Source organism: Peromyscus eremicus, chromosome 13, assembly GCF_949786415.1.
Source record: "Peromyscus eremicus chromosome 13, PerEre_H2_v1, whole genome shotgun sequence".
In the NCBI taxonomy this organism is placed as follows: Eukaryota; Metazoa; Chordata; class Mammalia; order Rodentia; family Cricetidae; genus Peromyscus; species Peromyscus eremicus.
In genome coordinates, this window is record NC_081429.1 from 20,622,928 (window position 1) to 20,644,116 (window position 21,189).

Here is a 21,189-nt window from a genome sequence, read left to right on the forward strand (position 1 = left end):
CCCAGAACAATTCCCCTACACCGACTTATTTCAGTAGGGAATAATCTTACCATACCCCCAACACCCTTACTGAGCATAGGGAGAGTCCAGTAATAATGCAGTAATATCTAAACTAATATGAATGAATACCAGATGATAAAAATAATACGCAACAGCATGAACTTATGGCCATTGTAGGCAAAATCATGTCTTAAACCTTGAATTTTCTAATAATTTGATTTTTATGCCATTTCATTTTGTAAAACCTAAGACACCCACACCACCCACTTGTAGACACACACAGAGGCCTTATGGAGTCACATTAAAAAAAAAAAAAAAAACACATCCACGCTTGTGCATTTACCTTTTTGTAGTTGTTTTTCTTCTAAACAACACATGCCTATAATACAGACATTATTAGGTCCAAAGGAAACTCCACTCCCCCCAGTTTGGGTGGTTAGACAAAAGCCAGCAGTCCTTAGGAACTACCAAATTTCTTATCACTGGCAGAAGGGAAGAATGGCTGTCTATGGTGCGTATTAACACACCAAAGCACACGCTTGGCCCCCTCAGTAACACAAGGAGCTGTTACACGTTTCAGAGCCCATAGGGCATACCTGCTCTTCTCATCCCACCCCTTCCTTACTCTAAAAGTCTCCATCATGGGCTTCCCAATCCCCAGGTTCTCATTCTAACGCTGGTATTTCAGCCATGCACTCCAGGATCTCTCTTTTGTCTTCCTCCTTTTTGCCTCTCTTGGTCCTCTTCTGTCTTCTTCCCTCCGTTCCCCCTCTCCTCTCCTGGCCAGGCCCAATCTGCTAGCCACGTTCAGCCTTTTACTTTCTCTCTCTGCTCTGGAGTCTTCCAGATGCCTCTGCCTGTTCTCTCCATCCTAGCTACAGTAACAAACCTCCACTTATCCATACCTTGGAGTAGCCATGTCCTCGGTTGATACAGACATGTATTAGCACTTTGGGGGGTGGGGTTGATCAACTGTCCTGAACAGCCTTCCTAGAGATATTCAGTAGAGAGCTAAACTGTCTACGGTGGGATCAACATCTGTGCCAAAAGTGTGGTAAAGCCCCACATCCAACAGACCTTGTGTCAACGTCAGGCACTGGCTGAATCAACAGGTTTCAGGATGCAGCAGGGACTATATACTGGGACCACTTCAGTTCTAACCTTGGCAGCAAGGGAAAACACGCCAAACACTTCAAGGGCATTATTTGGGCTGAAAATAAACTAGACAAGTATTGAGTAAGGAACATACTTAGGTGACAACTCAAAACCTGACTACCACACTGTCCTAATGGCGATGACATACAGAAACCCTGACATAATGAACTCATAAACCTCAGGCTAACAGTCTGAAGGAAACAATAGGGGAGAACATAAAGGCTTTCATAATACTGGCCCCTAAAAGCTCTAAAGCAAATATGAAAAATGGTTAAAGTAGAGGAAAATTTTAAAAGAAAAAAAGTAAATTAAAGCCAATGAGGAAGGAAACAGAATTCTTAAGCCATCAGTTCACATTCTTCTCATACTACTGGAACAGAAAATGCACCATGCCAATGTATTAACTTCATTCTCTACTGCCATCGAGTGTGCTTTTTACGAGTAAGAAATCAAAGTACTGGATGGAAAGAATTATCTATTTAAATAACTTAAGCATTATCTGTTGGAGACCTATGAGTACCTCCCCCTATTCACCTTAAGATGCAGACTTTATTAACACAAGCTTTGGCATTTCATCAATCTATGTTTAAGAGAACCTTTAAACATACTCATCAATGAGGACAAGTTTCTTACCAACTATATACTTACCTCTTGGAAATTCCCACCTCACCACCTTCCATAAAAGGAGTCATTTCACCCAATTCAAAACTGCAATTTTTAAACTCTGAATTATTAGTGGGGAAGAGTTGCGCATATGCAGAAGGGCAGAGGACAACTTCTGAGGAGCTGGTTCCCCTCCCATCTTGTGTGGATTCTGGATATAAAGCTCAGATCATCAGGTGTGCTTGGCAAGCACTGTACCTACCGAGCCACTTCCACCAGTCCCCAGATTGAGACTTCTACTGAGGCATCCCCTCATTAGAAAACAGATTTTTGTTAAGAAACTGACTTCCTAAAACATACAAGCCTCCCCATCAATGATTTCCTAGACACACAAATGGATTCTTTTTTTTTCCTTCAGGATGAGAATTCACTTATTTGGTAAATATGCTCACTAAATTTTAAGTTTCATAAGCTTTGCCTTATGACAAAAGTACCTCAAACCCCAAATACTTGGCAACAGGGCGGGGGGAGGGGAGGTCAAAAGCCCTTTCAACTCCCAAGAGTTATCTTTAACTTCTTTCAAATGAACTTTTCCCAAGTCTAATACATTTATCTTTGACATTATATAAATTAGCAATATACTCTGAATTACAATAGACAAAATACGTTAATCACAACTATATTCAAACCTTTTCTGAGCCTAACTTCTACCCAGTTAGGAAACCTGACTGCTCCAACGTAAAACAGATCTCTCAAGTAGTAAGTACACTTTGCTTGCCCTCAGAGCTCATTTCATGTAGTTTCAATTAACTTTTAGGCAGCATCCTAAATGGCCTGTACGACTTTGATAGGGACTAATTTATCCTACCAAAAATGTTGACTACAAACTCATTAAAACCATCACTTGGTTTAAAAGCAGCATAGGGGTTCCTGCATGCTAAGCATACCTGGAACGCTGACCTCCTCTGGCCTCTTATTTTGGGAATAGGTTCTCATTGAACCATCAGTGGAGACACAAAATCACTACAACTTACTTTAAGCTCATAAAAGTTCTTGTTTTTATTTTGCACTGATAGTTTACATTTGCAAATTAAAAACCTCTACTAACAGCCTGGACTTTAGAACAACGGCATATGTACGAAAGAATAAAGTAACTTCCAGCTTCCTTTCTGAAAAGTAACTTCAAAGTTTCTTACATGTAGGAACAACTGGAAACCGAGAAACAGTTCTTAAAAGAAATAGAACTGAAAGGTATAATTAGGTAGAAGTGACCTACAGGAAAATCCAGTGTGCCATCATGAAATGTCCACATCCTTAAGCAAAATAATGTCCTCACGTTTTTCCAGGGAAGCAGAAAAATAGTTGTATATAATCTCTGACTTTCTTAGTATCAGCAACACGATAAAGTTAAGTCAAATGTGTAGAATAATTAATGGTGGGCTGCATACTTCATTTTTATATTTTAAGTGCTTAAAAATATACACATTTCTGCAATCAGAAATGTTTGAATATTATTTACAAGTAATTTCTCTAGGAATCAATGTTGAAACTTCCCACCAGCACCAACCCCTAGATGACTAGGCATTCCCAAGATGCCACTGTTGGTGCATATAAGTCTCCAGGTGTGGCTTCTCCTCACATACTATCAAATACAGACTGAAAACTCAGCTGCTCCCATATCCTACTAAAAACTAATAAGCATGAGACTGTTCAAATAACTATGTTTTTAATGTGAAAAGGAAAATGACATTCCACTACAACTATCCACACATTTTAACTTCTTGAGGCTAAAAAAAAAAAAAGTCCATTTATTTAGTTTCTGATTGTATTTTTTTAAAAAGTCGGCAGGTGTTGGTGGCACACGCCTTTAATCCCAGCACTCAGGAGGCAGAGCCAGGCAGATCTCTGTGAGTTTGAGGCCAGCCTGGTCTACAGCACGAGATCCAGGACAGGCACCAAAGCTACACAGAAAAACCCTGTCTCAAACAACCAAAAAAAAAAAAAAAAAGTATTTTTCCCTAACTAACAAAGATCAGATTTAAAATCTATGAACACACCAGAGTCACTCAACAAGAACATGCAGAGCTCCTGGGAACCTTGTGTGATGTTTCTAAAGAGGCCAACCACAATTGGAGAGTGCTTTCTGATCTTGCTAAAAGGTCAAATTTTTGTTTGCTTTTGACTTGTTAAAACCTGCCCACGTGGAGTATTTTCAAAAGTAACAAACAAAAGTCACGCCAACACTGCCACCATCAAGAAAATTCTAAGACACCTGAAGAAAAATTCTAAGTATTGTTGGACTAGAATTTGTGAGCTTACATTTTTCTCCAAGTGTCTTTGTTAAGGTAGCACAGAATATACTCAGAACACAATTCCTTCTTACAAATACAAGAATGAGCAAAATTAAGGTACACTGGATAAAGAAAAACGGAGAGACTGCAGTGCATTTGGTGTCGTAAGGCCTTTCTAGACTGTAATTTCAGTGTTAGCTCTAATCTTTTCCTTGTTTACATACATAAAGCAAAAACTCTAACATGTAAGGGTGAAGACAACTCATATATTATCTGTCAATAGAGCTGGACTTCTTTCCAAGTACAACTTGGTAAGAAAACAATCTGATCACATTTCTCGGAGCGATTAAAAAGAACCAAAAATCAGGTGTCCTACAGAATCAGAGCCATCTCCTAAGAAAGGCAGTTAAGAGGCCCGTGTGTATTTTCAAAAGATGCTACATAGACTATAATCTACCTCAAAACCAAGCACTAGATAATGTAATTTGTGAAGCAGACAATGTATTACACCCATCACCATCAATGGGACAGACACTGCAGCCTCAACATAAAACATACACATCAGATTCAACAGCAGCCTCTACTCTCATGGTATGAAGTCTCTGTTCAAACTCAAAATGCTTTACTTTTTACAGCTACAATCAGGAAAGCAGACTTCTGGTTTTAACTGTCTCCAAGAGCCTGTGAGACACGGTGAAGTTCTCCTCAGCCCTTCTAAGGCTTCAGACTCCTCAGCTACAAATGAAGGGACTAAGAAACAGAACTAAATTGCAGGGAACATTTCCATAAAACAGGATTTTTTTTTCCTTTAAAAAGTAATTTAAGCAATACCAAGCTTGAACTTATCACCAATGGTCATTTTATAGAGAACTTTAAAAAAAACTTTAAACTTAAAAAAAAAAAAAAAAAAAAGGAGGTGCTGATTCTGTACTTATGGGATGAAAATATAAGATTTTTATCATGCTTTTCCAGTTGTGGGGAGGGAGCTTACTGTGGTAGTACTGCATACAGCAACAAGGACATTACTTGCAGAAGCAAGCTAGTAACAGCTAAGCATTAACTTCTGGTTTGCTTTTTGTTGTTTTTACAGTTAACTCATACATAAGCAGGACGTTTTATTAAAAGTTATCATAGAATATAATACATCATATATAACCCAAGAAATTCAGGACAACCTAAATACTTGAGAACACTTCACTTTCATAAAATGTGCACCAACTTGTAACATACTTCACTGCACATTAAGCCCCACAACCCAATTTCTGTTCCAAGAGAATACAACTTTTACAAAACCAACACCTAGTTTTGAGAACACAAATTCACCTGTAATAAACTATACTCAGTTAAAAACAGGATATACTTTCTGATTCTAAAATTGCTTATCTCAATATGAATAATTTAAATTAAGACCTAAGACTAAGGTTCAGGGAAGCACTAGTCTATATACAATGATCTTTCGAATTCCAACTGTTTTTCACATGGCTAACAGGCTAATCTGCAAAAAAATAAAAATAAAAAAGTTTTGATTTTCAAAATATTAATCCCCAAGGTTTGCTGAGTAATACTAATTTCTATAACAGAAAAACAACAATTGTTTTTTAGTATTATTAAGAAGTACATTGCCAGGTGGTAGCAGCACACACCTTTAATGCCAGCAAAGGTAAGGCGGAGTTCAAGGCCAGCCTGATCTACAAAGCAAGTTCCAGGACAGCCAGGACTGTTATACAGAGAAACCCTGTCTCAAAAAACAAAAACTGAATACATACATACATTATAAAGCAGAAGTATGTAAAGTACTTAAAATTCAGAAGAATTTAAGTCCTCTTTTAGAAGACAGCTTAAAAAAAAATGAAACCCTGGTAAAAATGGAGTAAACTGAACAATGATACATAGTCAGCTGGCATACACGAAAGTCATTAAAATTATAGCACTTTTATATTTCTTAAAATCAATTATGGTCTTCCAAAATACCTGCATTAGCTTGAAATTCTATTCATTAATAAAAACAGACTGAAGACTTTTAAGTTACAAATAATGAAGTACTGGGAAGTTTCACACAAGAGAAAAGTATGCATTATAAAGTCCTATTTCTGCACAGTAGACTTTCTGGCCGCCCCACTCCAGCCCGCCCCAGCCCGCCCCAGCCCGCCCCAGCCCAGCCCCAATGACATGGCAGACACAAACAGGCTATCCGAGCAAGAATCTGTTAACAGTTTTATTTTTTTTTTATGTTAAATACCATGGGACAGGATTGTAAGGATGAAAAACTCAGTCAACAAACTGCCTCACAAGGGATAAGAAAAATTCTGCCATGATATTAGCAAAGGTAAAGGAGAAAATTTACACAGTAAGAGGCACCATTTCCCCACAGAAAACCTCTTGGCATTTCCTGAATGAGTGAGATTAGCAATCTAAATAAATCATATTTCAAGAGGTAACAGCAACAGATAAAATTTAAAGGGATTATTAAAATAACATTTACAAGACTGAACAATTCTTGAACTCTTATTAAAACCACAAAGAAAGAACAATTCTTTATTTATGAATTTCATAAAGGACTGAATGTGCAACTGACATCTGCTAGTGATGATCTGATAATATACAGTTTGTCCAGTAGCCGAACAGTTTGTTTTTATTGTGTTTTCTAACCGTAAGAGATCATTAAAGGCAAAGCCTATATGACGCTGTACACACAAAAAATGGTCACCGCGGGCCATACTACCAATGAAATGGTAGGTAAACAAATCTTTTTCTGGTCGAGAGAAAAAAAAGAAATAGCACTCTGCATGCTTCACTCTACAAGATGAATTTCCCTAGAAAGAATCCGATGAAAATGGCTGCAATTACAACCAGAAGAGAAGGAAGAGGACTGGTGACATTATCTCTGAAGGATACAGCTGAGGTGGATCCTGGTTTATCCGAATGTGCTACCTTTCGAAGCCTTAGGCCTTCATCCTGCAGGAAAATACACAGAAGAGATTTTTAAACAAATACACACAGGTAAGTACTGGAGTTAAAAGTTCCTACAGACAGGAGGTCAGTAGATGTGTATGGCTAGGAACAGGAACAGAACTAACCGCTGTCTACCTTGGAACCTGTGGAACTGGGACAAATTCTACAACTGGATAGAAGTGATAGCTGAGTAATTCTATAACTCGCCTGAACAATCATCACAATCAGTGCGTTCATGTGATGTAAATTACACCTCAATAACACTGACTTTTAAAACAGAAGCTGAGGCATGTACTCCTATGAAACCATGTAAGCTTACCTCCAATACGCCCCGTGGTATTTGACATCAGCCAGAGACTAGCAATAGCACACTACTCGGCAGGTTCACTGACTCAATCAATACAACTTGAAAATCCACATGGCAGACACACACTGCTTCTTCGTGTTAAAGTGCCTCACTTACTCCACGTAAAAGAAGAAGCTGCTCCCTTCTTACTCAACTGTTTCACGTAGCCCTAAGTTTAAGTTTCTGATAGTCCTACGTTTTTAGATGTTTCTTAGGAGAAACTCCTAAGAAAGCAAGTTTCTCAAAGCAGGTGGTTGTTATGACAGTATGTGTCATGTGGTCCTGGGGTAATTACAGACACCATTCTTCAACCACACTTACACAGCATCTCCAACTTCACTACAGTTCAATTTACTATTCTGATATTAGGGTAGCGTGAAAAGTGATATACATCATTACCAGCTGTACTCAATTCCGTTCCAGACATGTGCTATATCCTCTGATCATCACACTATTGCTCCTAGCCAGGCACAGGATCCCAGTGCTGTGGAGTTAAGCTATGCTAGAACGTTTAAAAGGTTATATGCATTAGGTGTATTTTCAACTTGGGATATCTTCACCTTCCAATGGGTTTATCAGGCATATAATCCTATCAAAAGTCAAAATATATCTGACCACTAACTAAAATATACCTATTTCACTTCCATTACTGGATTTTCAGAAACTTCGCTTCTTTAATCTTAAACTAATTATCTTCAGGTAGTAAGAGCAATCAAATGAGTTAAATAAAAAAAAAAAAATTAGCACCAAGATTAAATATAAACATACAGAGACTGCTAAAAGATACTAACACATTCTTTGTACCTTCATTACAAGAAACTCATTTTCAACCAAGAAAACTTACTCTCAGGTGTCGGTTTTCTTCTGACAGCTTCATCATTTCTCCCTGAAGTCTCTTACATTCTTCCATCAGTTTCCTTGTTTCTGTATCATTGAGCGAAACACTATGTGGTTTTGGCAGGGGTCCATCTTGTTTGGATGCATTCAGTGGAACAGTTTTGCTAGGTTCCATATCATTCTGTATTTCAAAGATAATGGGAATCTTTAAAAACATTTATGGATTTTAACTAATAAAAATCTAAACTCTACATCTTTTCTAAAATGTCCTAAAAAGGTGATAAGTTTCAACTAATTATTAAGACTTTAATAGTACCAAATATGGTCATGTGTAAACATTTTCAATGGAATGTCAATAAATATCAGCAGTTATTACATAAATCAAAATAAGCAGCCTATTTCCTCTACTCCTGTACCCTTGGCACTTACCTTAACATAGCACTTAAAAGGTGTCATAATAATTTATCTTTTACATTATTTCCTCCAGAATTTCAAAAGCTGGGAGAACAGCCATTTCTCTTTATTATTTACCCCTAAATACGTGCTTTGACCAAGACTAATCAGTCCAGGAAAATATGCTGAATGACTAACTCCAGGTAATTTTCAATGGTCTGATTCTACATTCAAACGAGGTTTTAGGAATTGGAAAGTACAGGACAGCCTCATAATCATTCCAACAAAATTTGCAGCTGCCTAAGAACATAGAGACAAAACCAATCTAATGTCTACTAATGGAATAAAGTAACTAAAAAATACAAATATTGAAAGGGAAACAGCAAACAAACAGATCACTGCAATGAATGGAGGAAGCTATCTGTGGTCTTCAAATTGTTAAGATTATCCAATTAGTGTGATTCATTGTGGTATACTATTTAAGAAGTTACTTAAGACACCTTTCAAAACTGCAAGGTCCAAATTCATCCTTGTGACTAAGCCTGTGATCCAAACTGTTTCCTTCATCCCAACATCATTTATGCCACTACATACCGTAATAGCATCAATATAAAGTCATTTTCATTCTTGATTTTTAACTGTTAAAATTTTTAGAAGGCTTAGGAGATTAAGTCAGTAATAGAGCATTTGCTAGCAAGCTTTATCCAGATATAAACTGCTAATCAAGGCATTTATAAAATTAAATTTCATTGACACTGCATAGTAGTCATTTGTACCAAGATCAGAGGCTGTGCATAACCATTCTGGCTGCCAGTGGGGCTGCAATGGTTAACAGTGTCAACTAGACATATCTAGGGTCACCCAGGACTGTAAACAAACCTCTGCGAGAGCCTGTAAACTTTCTATACTGGGTTAAGTGAGGTGGACTACAGACCCTGAATGTGAGTAGCACCATTACAGGGGCTAGGTCCTGAACAGAACAAAAAGAAAGAACTGAGCACCAGCACTAATGGCTGTTTCCTGCCTGCAGATGCAACATGACTATCACCTACCACTGCCAAACCAGACTGCTCCTCAAACTGTAAGCAAAATCAAGTTTTCTTCCTAAAGCTGCCCATGTCAGTACTTTGTGAAAACAAGGGATTCTAATGCACAATGCTGCCCATGTCAGTACTTTGTGAAAACAAGGGATTCTAATGCACAACACTGACCTGCCAGCGGACTGTCCTTTCAAGTTTCACATTTGAGAAGGGGAGCTGACTTCAAGATGAAGAGATGCTTACCTCAATTTGCTCTGAGCTTCTCTTGCTGACACTATTCTTTCCCATAATCTCTCCAATGCCCAACCAAACTCACTTCTAATATAAAAAATCTGGACCTGATATATTTTACTAAAACGTTTATTCTATTTTTTTCTTGACATTAAAATTTACTTTAAACTGAGTTTTCAAACCCCATCCTGCACAATCCAACTTGACTTTCAAACAGGAAGACACATGCCTCCCTCAGTAAAGCAGGCAATATTCAACAACAGGCAACTACAAAGTCCTCAAGTGTTGCTTAAGAACTAAGAAAGTGCTGAGCAAAGCATTCGCCTCACACACATAAGATCATAGGCTCAATCCCCAGTACTGGGGCAAAAACAATTGAGAGAAAAATCATACTGTTAGCCCAGTGTTAACTACAAAATGATATATATGAAGCTAATGGTGTGTGTGTGTGGGGGGGGGTTCTAATGATTTAAATAAAAAATTTCAATTCTCAAAAAATTTTTATGTGGGGTGCAGTGCACGCATTTAATCCCAGCAGATGGAGGATAGGACAATGAAATAAGCAAAATAAAGATTCAACACGCTATGACTCTTACCAACCAATAGTAACATTTCCTTAACACCTCAATGTGTGTCAAGACAACATGCCAGTTTATGTTATACACTGTCCACTAGTTTACATTCCTTTGCCTGTCTGCAGTAGCCCCATCAGGATTTCCACTTTAATAACTGTGGGGGGCAATTAGAAAGGAGTTAGGCACTAGACACAGAAAGCAAGGGTGAACTCTACGGCAGAGCAAGTATTTGCAATGAAGCTCTGAGAAGAGAGAACTAAAGAACATTCTTCTATCACTATTTTGAGTGAAGGGTGTCAATACATAAAGATGGTATACAGCTAAACTATGACTATGCTGTCAGAATTAAAGTTTTAATTTGTAAATTGAAATATCTGAAAAACAATGTTCTCTGGATTTTTTCTTCCTACTCCAACAGCAAATGTATGGTTTCTCGAAATAATTAGAAATTTAAATAAAAGTTTGTTTGTTTGTTTGGTTGGTTGGTTGATTTCTTTGTTTGTAACAGGCCTCACCACATAGCCCTAGCTAGCCTGGAACTAGCTATGTAGACCAGGCTGGCCCTGAACTCACCAAGAGCTCTGCCTGCCTCTGCCTCCCTAGTGCTGGGATTAAAGGTGTGCACCACTGCACCAACACACTCAGCTAATAAAAGGTATTTTTAAAGCCTTCTTAGGGGGCTAGAGATGGTGCAGTGGTTAAAAAACACTGGCTGATCTTCCAGAAGACCTGGGTGTGATTCCTAGCACCAACATGGTGGCTCACAACTAACTATCTGTAACTCTGGTTCCAGGGGATCCGATAACCTCTTCTGACCTCTATTGGCCCAAGGCACATGTGGTGCACAAACATACGACATGTAGACTAAACACCCATACACATAAACTTAAAGTAAATTTTAAAGCCTTATTATATGCATATCCTCTTCTAAGCCAAATCAAAGTATAAGAACGTATAGCATTTAACTATTAATCTTAATAATATTTCTGAACTTTCCAATAAGTAATAAATGCTAACAAGAATTACACAGAACCCATTCAACCAGCAAACTCAGTTACCCTAACCTTATTAGCATTCAAGCACATACATGCAGATTTAAATTTTGGCCTCATTTTTAGCCATGATTTTTAAAAAAATCCCAGGGCACTGCAAGTAAACAATGACAGTTATAAAGGTTACTATTCTTATATTTTTTCTTTCCTACAAACACAAATGCTTGTTGAAAAGCAGTGTTTGCTAGCTCCTACCTACTATATATCTGCTATGCTAATTCAAACAAGCTACAAATTCAATGTTCAGCTTATGCTCCGAAAAGCTCATTCATGGGAAAAATTACACCAATTTGATATTGTTCACTTACTTATATCCGCTCAAGGCCTGTGACTCTACTGATCATTGTTTCAGAACTTGTCAATTCTGTCATTTTAAATACAGTCTAAAATGTAAGTTCTGGAGATGGAGAAGCTCGGCCAGTAGACTGAGCCCACAGGAAGCCCTGGGCTCTACCCCCAGCACAGAACCAGGTGCAGTAGCTCACACCTGCAATCTGAGGACTTCTCGGTAGAGGCAGGAGGATAAGAAGTTCAAGGTCATCCTTGGCTACATAGTGAGTGAGCTGAGAAGCCAATCTAGGCAACATGCGATCCAGTCTGGGGAAAAAAAATTAATCCTAACTATTTATTAATACACTCAATAGTACTCATCTGCTTAGGTATCTACATTAACTTACTAACACTAGTAGACTCCTACTTCTGTTAGCTCCTATGACAAACCTGCTTCACCTCTTTTAGTTCCCTGGGGTCACTCTTCGTGTGATAACTGGCAGGTGTTGCAACTGTATTGCTGACGCTGCTCATGGAAGTGACAGTTGAAGCAATCCCTGGTGGAGTTTTACCCTGAGGTAGCATGGGAAAAATATTCTCAGATTCATACCAAACTCATTTCTCCTGCATGATATTGGGAACGACTAACAAATAGCTTTAGCCTGTAAAACACTGACATCTTATTCCATAAAAATAATGCATCAGAAACAGAACATCAAATCAAAACAACATTTCTGAACTGGCTTTTCATATCTCTCACACAAAATTAGGTATGGCCTTTTGTACACCTTCACTTAGAAAATGTATATATTAAAAAAAAAACTCACACTTGTCATTATCTAAAAAATATTCAGTTTTGTGTTCTCTTACCTTTGATAACACTTAACAAGAAATTTTTTCCCTTTAAAACTAAAAAATGCTAATGATTTGTAATCGTCTCTTATACTCAGGGACCCTGTTACCCCCCAAATACACACCAGCCAATAAAAACCCAGAGATTCATATAACACTCTGGTTAGCCTACCATAACTCTACAGTTCCCTACTTACCTTTCAAATTCTCTTACTATAGTTAAAAAATAACAACTCAAAAAGCTTGGCACAAAGTAATACTTAATAGACATCCAATTTATTCTGTCTCAACAAAAAGAGCATGTATTTTGAAATACAGAATGCCTTTGTAAAAAGGCTCCTGCTCCACTCAGCAGTCCCCTTGTTGTCGTTAAAGCAAAAGTTTTTGTAGAAAATAGTTTACTATCAGATGTTACATAGAGGGCAATACACTAAGTACATACACTTAACTAATCTAGTTAAAATAGTTTACTATCAGATGTTACATAGAGGGCAATACGCTAAGTACATACACTTAACTAATCTGGAAATTATCAAGTAGAGTTAAGGCTTGAAATGTTTTTTAAAATTCAAATTCAGACTGAATAGGTTATAAAAGATCAAAAACAATATAGCCTCATTCCATCCCTAAAAATACTAACAGGAACTAAGTCAGGTGTGGGGGCTATTAAGGAGACTGATTCTGGCTCACAATGTACATATATAGAGGAAAATGTGTTTGACAATCTACACAGACTTCTCCAGTGTCATACACGAAAAACAAGGATAATACAAACTCCACATGCCACAATACAGAGTCACATACTGAACTGTAGTTGTTACCAGCAACTTAATTAAAAAACTACATCATATTTTGCTTAAGTTAATTCATTAAATAAACCAGACCCAGGGTGTATCTTTGTGGTAGAGTGCCTACCTAGCATGCTGCAGAACCAGAGTTCAATTTCCAACCCCACTCAATAAATATAAATAAGTCAATTTACTGTGTCACAAGACTACAAACTGAAACTATTTGGTTCTATACTATATATTCTAATAAATATACACTACCAGCATACTTCTTCGTAACATTTTTGTTGATGGTGCACATTTGGAAATGTATTGAGTGTTCATCTTTACTTAGTTCGTGCAAGATATGATTAACAAAACCATACCTGAAGTAAACTCACAAAACCCCATCTAGGCATCAGATTATTCAATAATGCCTAAACTTCCAAAACCACAAATCTTATACTAAACCTAAGATAAACACACAGAAAGGAGTAGGTAATTTTAGTAAAAAGCTAAAAAAAAAACTAATATCAAAACACTGACATTTAGAACCTTCATCAACTTCACCTATACATAATACTGAACAGGGCATTATCAACGAAGTCTTATTTCCACAAAGAGTAAAATGGACAAGGTGTTTTGTGTATACTTCTAGGTAGTTAAAAAGAGGTTTAAGCACCAAAAAACTTTCATTTTATTCCAGGTCACATGATAAAGGATGAGATGCACCATTAAACTAAACCCCTGACAGGACATACATGTGACCAAATGGACTGTATCCTCACAGATGACACTAATTAACATTTCTTTACAATCTGCAGGTGAGTAGCAACAGCAGAATGAGCTTAAGGGAAAACCGTATTTCCAAAAATACTCTTCAAACACTTGCAGAAGTAACTGTTCTTCAGCCGAGTTTCCGTGGTGATGGGATCTAACACAGGACTAGTGGTATGATAAACCTGCCTGCCACCTATCCACTAAGTTACATCCTCATCACATCTCATCTTGTATGTGAATCTTGAAATGGAAATTCTAACATGTGAAAATACCCACCAACTATCAGAAGGGCTCACTCCTAAACTACAAGCACTCAAGATGCCAAGACAGGAGGACTACCACAAACTTGAGGATAGCCTGCCAGCTCACACAGTTCCGCACCATCCTGGGACAGAGACCCTGCCTTCCAAAACCACAAAACAAAAATTTAACAGCAAGGCTAAGGACCATCAGAGTAACAATTTCAATACTGATGTCAAAACAATACTTCAGGAGGTCTAAATAAGGATCTGTTACACAGTAATTAATACCTTGTCTTAAAGTCATTGTCTATTTAGTGCCCAGACTGTCACCCTGACTAAAAGGATCCAAAGTTTTGTTTGGTTTAGTTTTATAGACATGGTACCTTGTAGCATAGGCTGACCCAGAACTCACAGCAATCCTCCTGCTTCCACTTTCAAAGTACTGGGATTATAGGGATGAGCAGCCAGTGCCACACTTCCAAAGTTTAAGGAATGATCCTAAGTCTGGGCCTTTTGCTTGGTCATATTATATCAAAAAAGTTCCTAAAGCGAGGGAGAGAATGCTAAGGGTGGTTAAGAATACCGGCTGCTCTTCCAGAGGACCGGGGTTAGATTCCCAGTAGCCCATGGTAGCTCCCAACCACCTGTAACTCTAGTTCCAGGAGACTGAATGCCCTCTTCTGGCCTCTGTGGATACCAAGTACACAGGTAGTGCATGAAGGCAATCATGCATACAGTTAAAATAGTTTGTTTTTCAAAAGAAAGTTCCTAAGTCAGTTGTGACTGATATAATAACTGGTCAAAATACTGAGAACATGTGACTGTCAAATGCTAATCCACACAGGACATAGAGAGCATCCTCTCCACAGCTCTAGGAAAAACACACAGGGAAAAAAAAAATGTTAATGCTGGAAGAAGGGGAGTGCAGTGTGAAGCTCTGACTTCCCAGCAGGACACGCATATGACACTCTTCAATTCACAGCAGCTGTGACTACCTACACAAGAGATCCACAGGACTGAGCCTGCCAAAATCCATCACAGAAAGCTGCAGAGCTCATGGAGCCCCACTCCATCCTAAGGGTTTACACTTGGTTAACTGTTGCTGAGGAAGGAGAGATATTTCTCTTGGTTGATCATTACGAAGGTGAACATAGCCCTGTAAACAAAATGGCATCCATCCTCCTGTCATCTCCTGAATGAAAAAGGCATGAAAGCACACGTAGGACCAGTTGGATAAAGAACAGGAACTAATGAGTGGGCAGAAGAAAAAACAGGCAATGGGAGATGAATATGATCAAAACATATAATGTGCATTTATGAAGATAAAACAAGGAAACCTATTATATACAACTAATACATGTAATTAAAAATTAAGGTTACTAGTGGTTACTTGAGTCAAAATGGCTCAAGAACCAACCTGAAGAGCCTCCTATCAACCAATCTAATAATGTAGTTGTGGCAGCTCACAACTGACTCAGTTTCCCAGTTTGAATCTGAAGTCTATTCTGAGTCAACAGAGTTCAAGCTTGTTTGCTCAAGGACTGTGAGAAAGTTCTGATTAGTCCACAGAGTCTCCTTGAAGGGCTGTGAGAAAGTCCTGATTGCCCACAGGAAGGAACATACTATCTAGCTAGATGCAGGCTGCTGGTGCCAGCCGGAGGTACATCGAGATACAAAATGAAACTGCCTGCTCTTTGACGCAAGGCAGGATAGATAGTGGTTGAATGCCTGTACTGTGCATTGTTCTACCTCTGTCCTTCAAGACTTTATAAGCTGGCTGTGAAATAAACGGGGCTGCCGGCATTGACCAGCAGACCTCTCGACTCTTTTCTGTCTTCTTCATTGTCTCTACAACCCGCATGCCTCTACCTAGCTACCCAGCTGACTGTCTGCAGGCTCCGACACGTAGTAATTGTATGACTTCAGGGCACAAATGCTTATTTGAATGTGTGTGTGCATGAGAGAGAGAGACACAGGTGTATTTACAGGTTCATATGTGCATGTGACATGCACATGGAAACCCAAGGCTGAGGTTGGGTGTCTTCCTCAATCTCTTTCCACCCTATTTTCCAAGAGGCCTCTCCCTGAACCTGGGCTTCACCAATTCAGCAAGGATGGAGTCAGTGAGCTCCAGGGATCTGTCTCCTCTCCAGTGGGAGTCAGTAGAGACAACTCCAGTGCTGAAGTTACAGATACACACAGCACCTGTTGTGCTTTTTATATGAGTGCTAGGGATTCAAACTCAGGTCTTAGTACCTGAAAGCACTATACCAACTTAGCCATCTCCCTAGCTTCTGAAGGCATGAATTATACTTTTTATGTATACTAATCCATTATATATAATTATATTGCAAGTAAAAGAGGGGAGGGGAGAAAGGAAATGGAGGTAAAGCTTATATATCACCAGAGCAGAGATATGCTTGTAAATAGGAGAAAAACTATAAAGTTGAAAAGGGGACACACAGGGAGATCCAAGAGGAAAAGGGGGTAAATATGATCAAAATACAATGGATACGTGTATGAAATTTTCAAAATATATTTTTTACAATAACTGTTAATTAAGCCAGGCATGGTAACAGACAACTTTAATCACAGCAGGCCGGTCTCTGTGAGTTACAGGCCAGCCTGGTCTACATAGTGAGCTCCAGGACAATCAGGGCTATGTAGAGACCCTGTCTTTAAATAAAAACAAACAAACAAAAAGTAATGATAAAATAGTTTATAACCTGCCTTTGTAAACTGTTATTAGATGAAAATCACTCACCTAAATGCTGTAGCTGAACTTTAATGCTATGCACTTCACCAACAACATCTACAACCACCACCAAAAACAAATCTAAATTTGATCAAGCTTCTAGGATCCAACTTCCAATAAGAAATATTAGACAAAGAAACTACGTAACAGGAGAATGCTATCATACAAACCTATCATGTAGAGGACTAGGGAGATGTCTCTGGTTAAGAACAGTTGCTGCTCTTCCCCAGGACCAAGTGGTTCACAACTGTCTGTAACTCTAGCTCCAGGGGATCCAACACCCACACTGACTTCTGCAGGTACTCACAAACACATGGCAAACACATACACAAATAAATATCTTAAAAAAACAAGCCTAGCATGCAGCAAAGCCTATAGGCAAACCTAGTTCATGTATTACTTTTAGAAGAGCAAAGCAAAAAGGAGGCCACTAAATTAAAGATATAAATCATCTGCATTGTTTGGATTTCCTTTTAATTTCAATTCAAACAGACTACAAAAAAGGACATTTTAATGACATCTGGAGGACAAATCTGAATGCTGCTTGGACAGCTTAATGAATGTGAACACATTAAAATTTAAAGGTATAATATGAAAACATTAGAACTCTTCCGTGGGTCTGTAAGTCCTTAGAGAATTACACATGTTAATGAATAAAACCAAATGTCTAGGATGTGTCTTAAAATTATACATAAAGCCAAGCATGGTGGCAGCTTTTGATGCCAGCACTGGGAAGCTGAGGCAGGAGAAATAACCACTTCTCTGGGCTACAAAGATGACAAGTAAAATCTAAGGGTTTATGACCTAGCAATTATAAAAGCTGGTCATGGACTCATAGTGAGAGTATACCCCTCTTTCTAATGTATGTCATTTTCTGTCTAATCCCTAGTTTTTAAAAAACAAAAAACAAAAACAAAAAGCTTTATAGCAGATGCTCCAATTTAATATACAACAAATAAAGTAGTCCAAATAACAGGAAGACATTCTGCTGCTTATGGAGGTTCGGGATCTGATAGTGTCGAGGAATACTCTGATGTTACTAACCAGCCTTTGGGTTATAGGTACCTATTCTAGAAAGAATCCAGCCACCAACTACTGTTCTGCTTCACAGCAGAGAAACTGAGAGGATTCACTTAGTATCTGATCAAGGGGTAAAATGGGTCCCCAGTACTTTCTTCCATAGCTGTGGGCTGGCTTCTCTGGTATGTCCACATGCCTGTTCCTCCTCATGGTCTGGTAAACAAGCTCAACTGCCTATCAATTTCTTGCGGGCTTGCAAAGCAGTAAGAACCTCTCTGAATCACATTAATACCTGGCTCTAACTTCCTCGGACTTAATTTTTCAGTCTTTTTTTTTTGGGGGGGGGGGGTTTGGGTTTTTCGAGACAGGGTTTCTCTGTGTAACTTTGCGCCTTTCCTGAAACTCACTTGGTAGCCCAGGCTGGCCTCGAACTCACAGAGATCTGCCTGGCTCTGCCTCCCGAGTGCTGGGATTAAAGGCATGCGCCACCACCGCCCGGCAATTTTTCAGTCTTAACTTGTCCAATATCCAGAGTATAATGGATAACACCCAATGAAAGATAAACAGATCTGTGTTTAATAAACTATTATAAGATAATGGTAAAAACAAACAAAAAACCCTCAAGCGAAATAACCTCCAAATGTAATTTTAAAGTAATGTCAATCCAGATAAATTTATTACTTTGTTATTAAATGTAAAAAGCAATGGAGGCTATTAAACATTTTTGAACCAACAAAAAGAAAAAGGAAACTAATATGGAAAAGCACAAACACCATACTTTTTTCTCTTGGCTATTATAACTCAGATTCACTTGAAAAGGATGTGTTGAAAGTTCAATGAGTTATTTGTTCAATACCTAATCAACATTCAAGAGCATCTTCATTTCAGCTTTCTTAAATATAGTTTACTTTTGAACAGAGCAAATACGTTACTAGATCAAAGCAAGAATCATGTGACACTATAAACCATATTATACCAATTATATTTACCCACATTATTTTATATATTTCAACACACGTAAAAACAATCCCTCCTACAAACCATAAGAAAAACTTCAAATCTACAAGGCTGAAGAGATAGCTCGTCAAGTGATTAAGAGCACAGGACCTGGGTTCCATCTCCAGCACACACCCACATAACAGCTCACAGCCACCTCTAACACCTGTTTCAGGGGAATCCTCACCCTCTTCTGAGGGCGACAGCACACAAGTGGTGCACAGACACACATGAAAGCAAAGCAACCACATGCATACAATTAAAATTCTTAAATCAGAAAGAAGACAGGAATAAAGTAACCACACCCACCCAACAGACCACAGGCCACTGGTCTGCTTTTACTAAACACATCTATCCCTCAAGCCACAAAAGTGTAACTGCTTAATACTAATCAATAAACAAAACAAACCATTTACTAATAAAACTGAATTTAATCAAAAAACAAAAAGTCAAAATATTTCACAAAAGGCTAAACTGTAAAAAAAAAACCCCACTTATTCCTGTAATTATATTTTATCCCAAGAATGTTGTTACTGTTACTCAAAAAGAGGTCCTAATACAATCTTTCCTAATTATATTTATGTATGCATATCTTGTTCTAAAAAGTAAGATTTGAGAGTATTCCCAGAGTTTCTTCCCACCCTGAAATTTGGACCTACCAACTAATACGTATTTCTTCTTAGTCAAACAAAATATTATAAAACGCAAACAGCATTATCAAGCTTTTTAAACTTAAGTCTCATTAGATAGACTTGCCACCCCAAGTCCAAAATCAGACGCTGATAATCAACTATCTGATGATTCTTACTTACCAGTTTATCATTTTCATTCGGCATTTCAAATACACATCTCAATTTAGAATCCATTAATTCGTCAGGTTTTGCCTCTTTCCACTTTAAAAAAAAAATACATAAGATAAGAGATTGTGGCAAACAGGTTTATCTAAAGGAATAATCAAAGCTGAACGTGGTTGCTCAGAAAACTGCTAAGGGTATAGCTCATCTAGGGTACAAGGCTGGAGTGCTTGCTAATTGCCGCAATCACCTGCTCATGTCCCTGGACCTTTAGAAGTTCCAGACCTACTATCGCCATCAATTAAAATGACAGTGGCATTGGGCCCTGGGCCCAAGACATGGCTCAGAAGGAAAGGCACCTGCTGCCACCACTGCTGCCCTGAGTTCAATCCTAGGAATCCATAAGGCAGAATGAGAGAACCAACTCTGCCAAGCTGTCCTCTGATCCCCACATGCCCCGTAGAATACCCAATCAAACAAATAAAAATGTAATGAAAAGAATGATAATGACATTAGCAATACACATGACTTTTTTCTTCATGTTTGCATTTCCAAATGGTTTCTAAGAAAACAGTATTTCAAGTATTTCCGTTTTTCAATTTTGTTCTGGACAGACTTACAGATATTTAATTTTGGCAAGGAAATCAAGATTTTTGAGAGCGAAACAAAACCCAAAGTTTAAACTATTATCTCCAAAAATAATTTCTGTACTTCTACACTTACTTACCACAGCTTCCATATCTGAAATATTTGGTGGAGCAAAAATTGTCTGTACCATGAACTTATGTTTACTCTTTTCATTTGGATCATAATCAAAGGGCTGTAGCATTACTAAATAAAAAGAAAAGACACATTATCTTTGACATTTTATCTCCTATTACCTCAGTAACACAAATTTAAAGAAAATCAAGATGGGTTCAAAACTCAAATATTATTATTCATTCTCAACTTTATAACTTTCAATTATTAAATTCATTTCTGTGATGATTTTAATTTAGACAATTGAGACATTGTTCTAATATAACTAGTTTTTCTAAACTGGATTTTAAACAATTACTCAGAGTGTATTCATTTGTTTAGATCTGATTTTAAGAAAACAAAGGAAATCATAACTTCTTGATTCTAGAATCCCAATAGCATCCACGTTTTATGTCTTTAGATCTGAGTAGGCTGCAAGTTTTAAGGCTCCATGAGTTCAATCAGCATGCTAAATCTATGTGACACAAATATAAGATAGG

General features: G+C 38.0%; 1 protein-coding gene across 4 annotated transcripts in view; it reads right to left on the reverse strand.

Moving 5' to 3' along the window:
- Window positions 1-6,239: 6,239 nt before the first annotated feature.
- Vapa (VAMP associated protein A) overlaps window positions 6,240-21,189 on the reverse strand; it is a 35,044-nt gene continuing 20,094 nt past the window's right edge. Inside the window, exons 3-8 of one of the 4 annotated variants that reach the window (XM_059278656.1) lie at window positions 20,679-20,782; window positions 19,970-20,050; window positions 12,196-12,318; window positions 8,192-8,365; window positions 6,945-7,004; window positions 6,240-6,355 (exon numbers count right to left, since the gene is read on the reverse strand). In XM_059278656.1, coding sequence (XP_059134639.1) covers window positions 6,335-6,355; window positions 6,945-7,004; window positions 8,192-8,365; window positions 12,196-12,318; window positions 19,970-20,050; window positions 20,679-20,782 — 563 coding nt within the window. In that variant the 3' untranslated portion in view covers window positions 6,240-6,334. Of the gene's footprint in view, window positions 7,005-8,191; window positions 8,366-12,195; window positions 12,319-19,969; window positions 20,051-20,678; window positions 20,783-21,189 lie in introns of all 4 variants that reach the window. The other 3 variants (XM_059278655.1, XM_059278654.1, XM_059278657.1) reach the window with 3 other exon arrangements.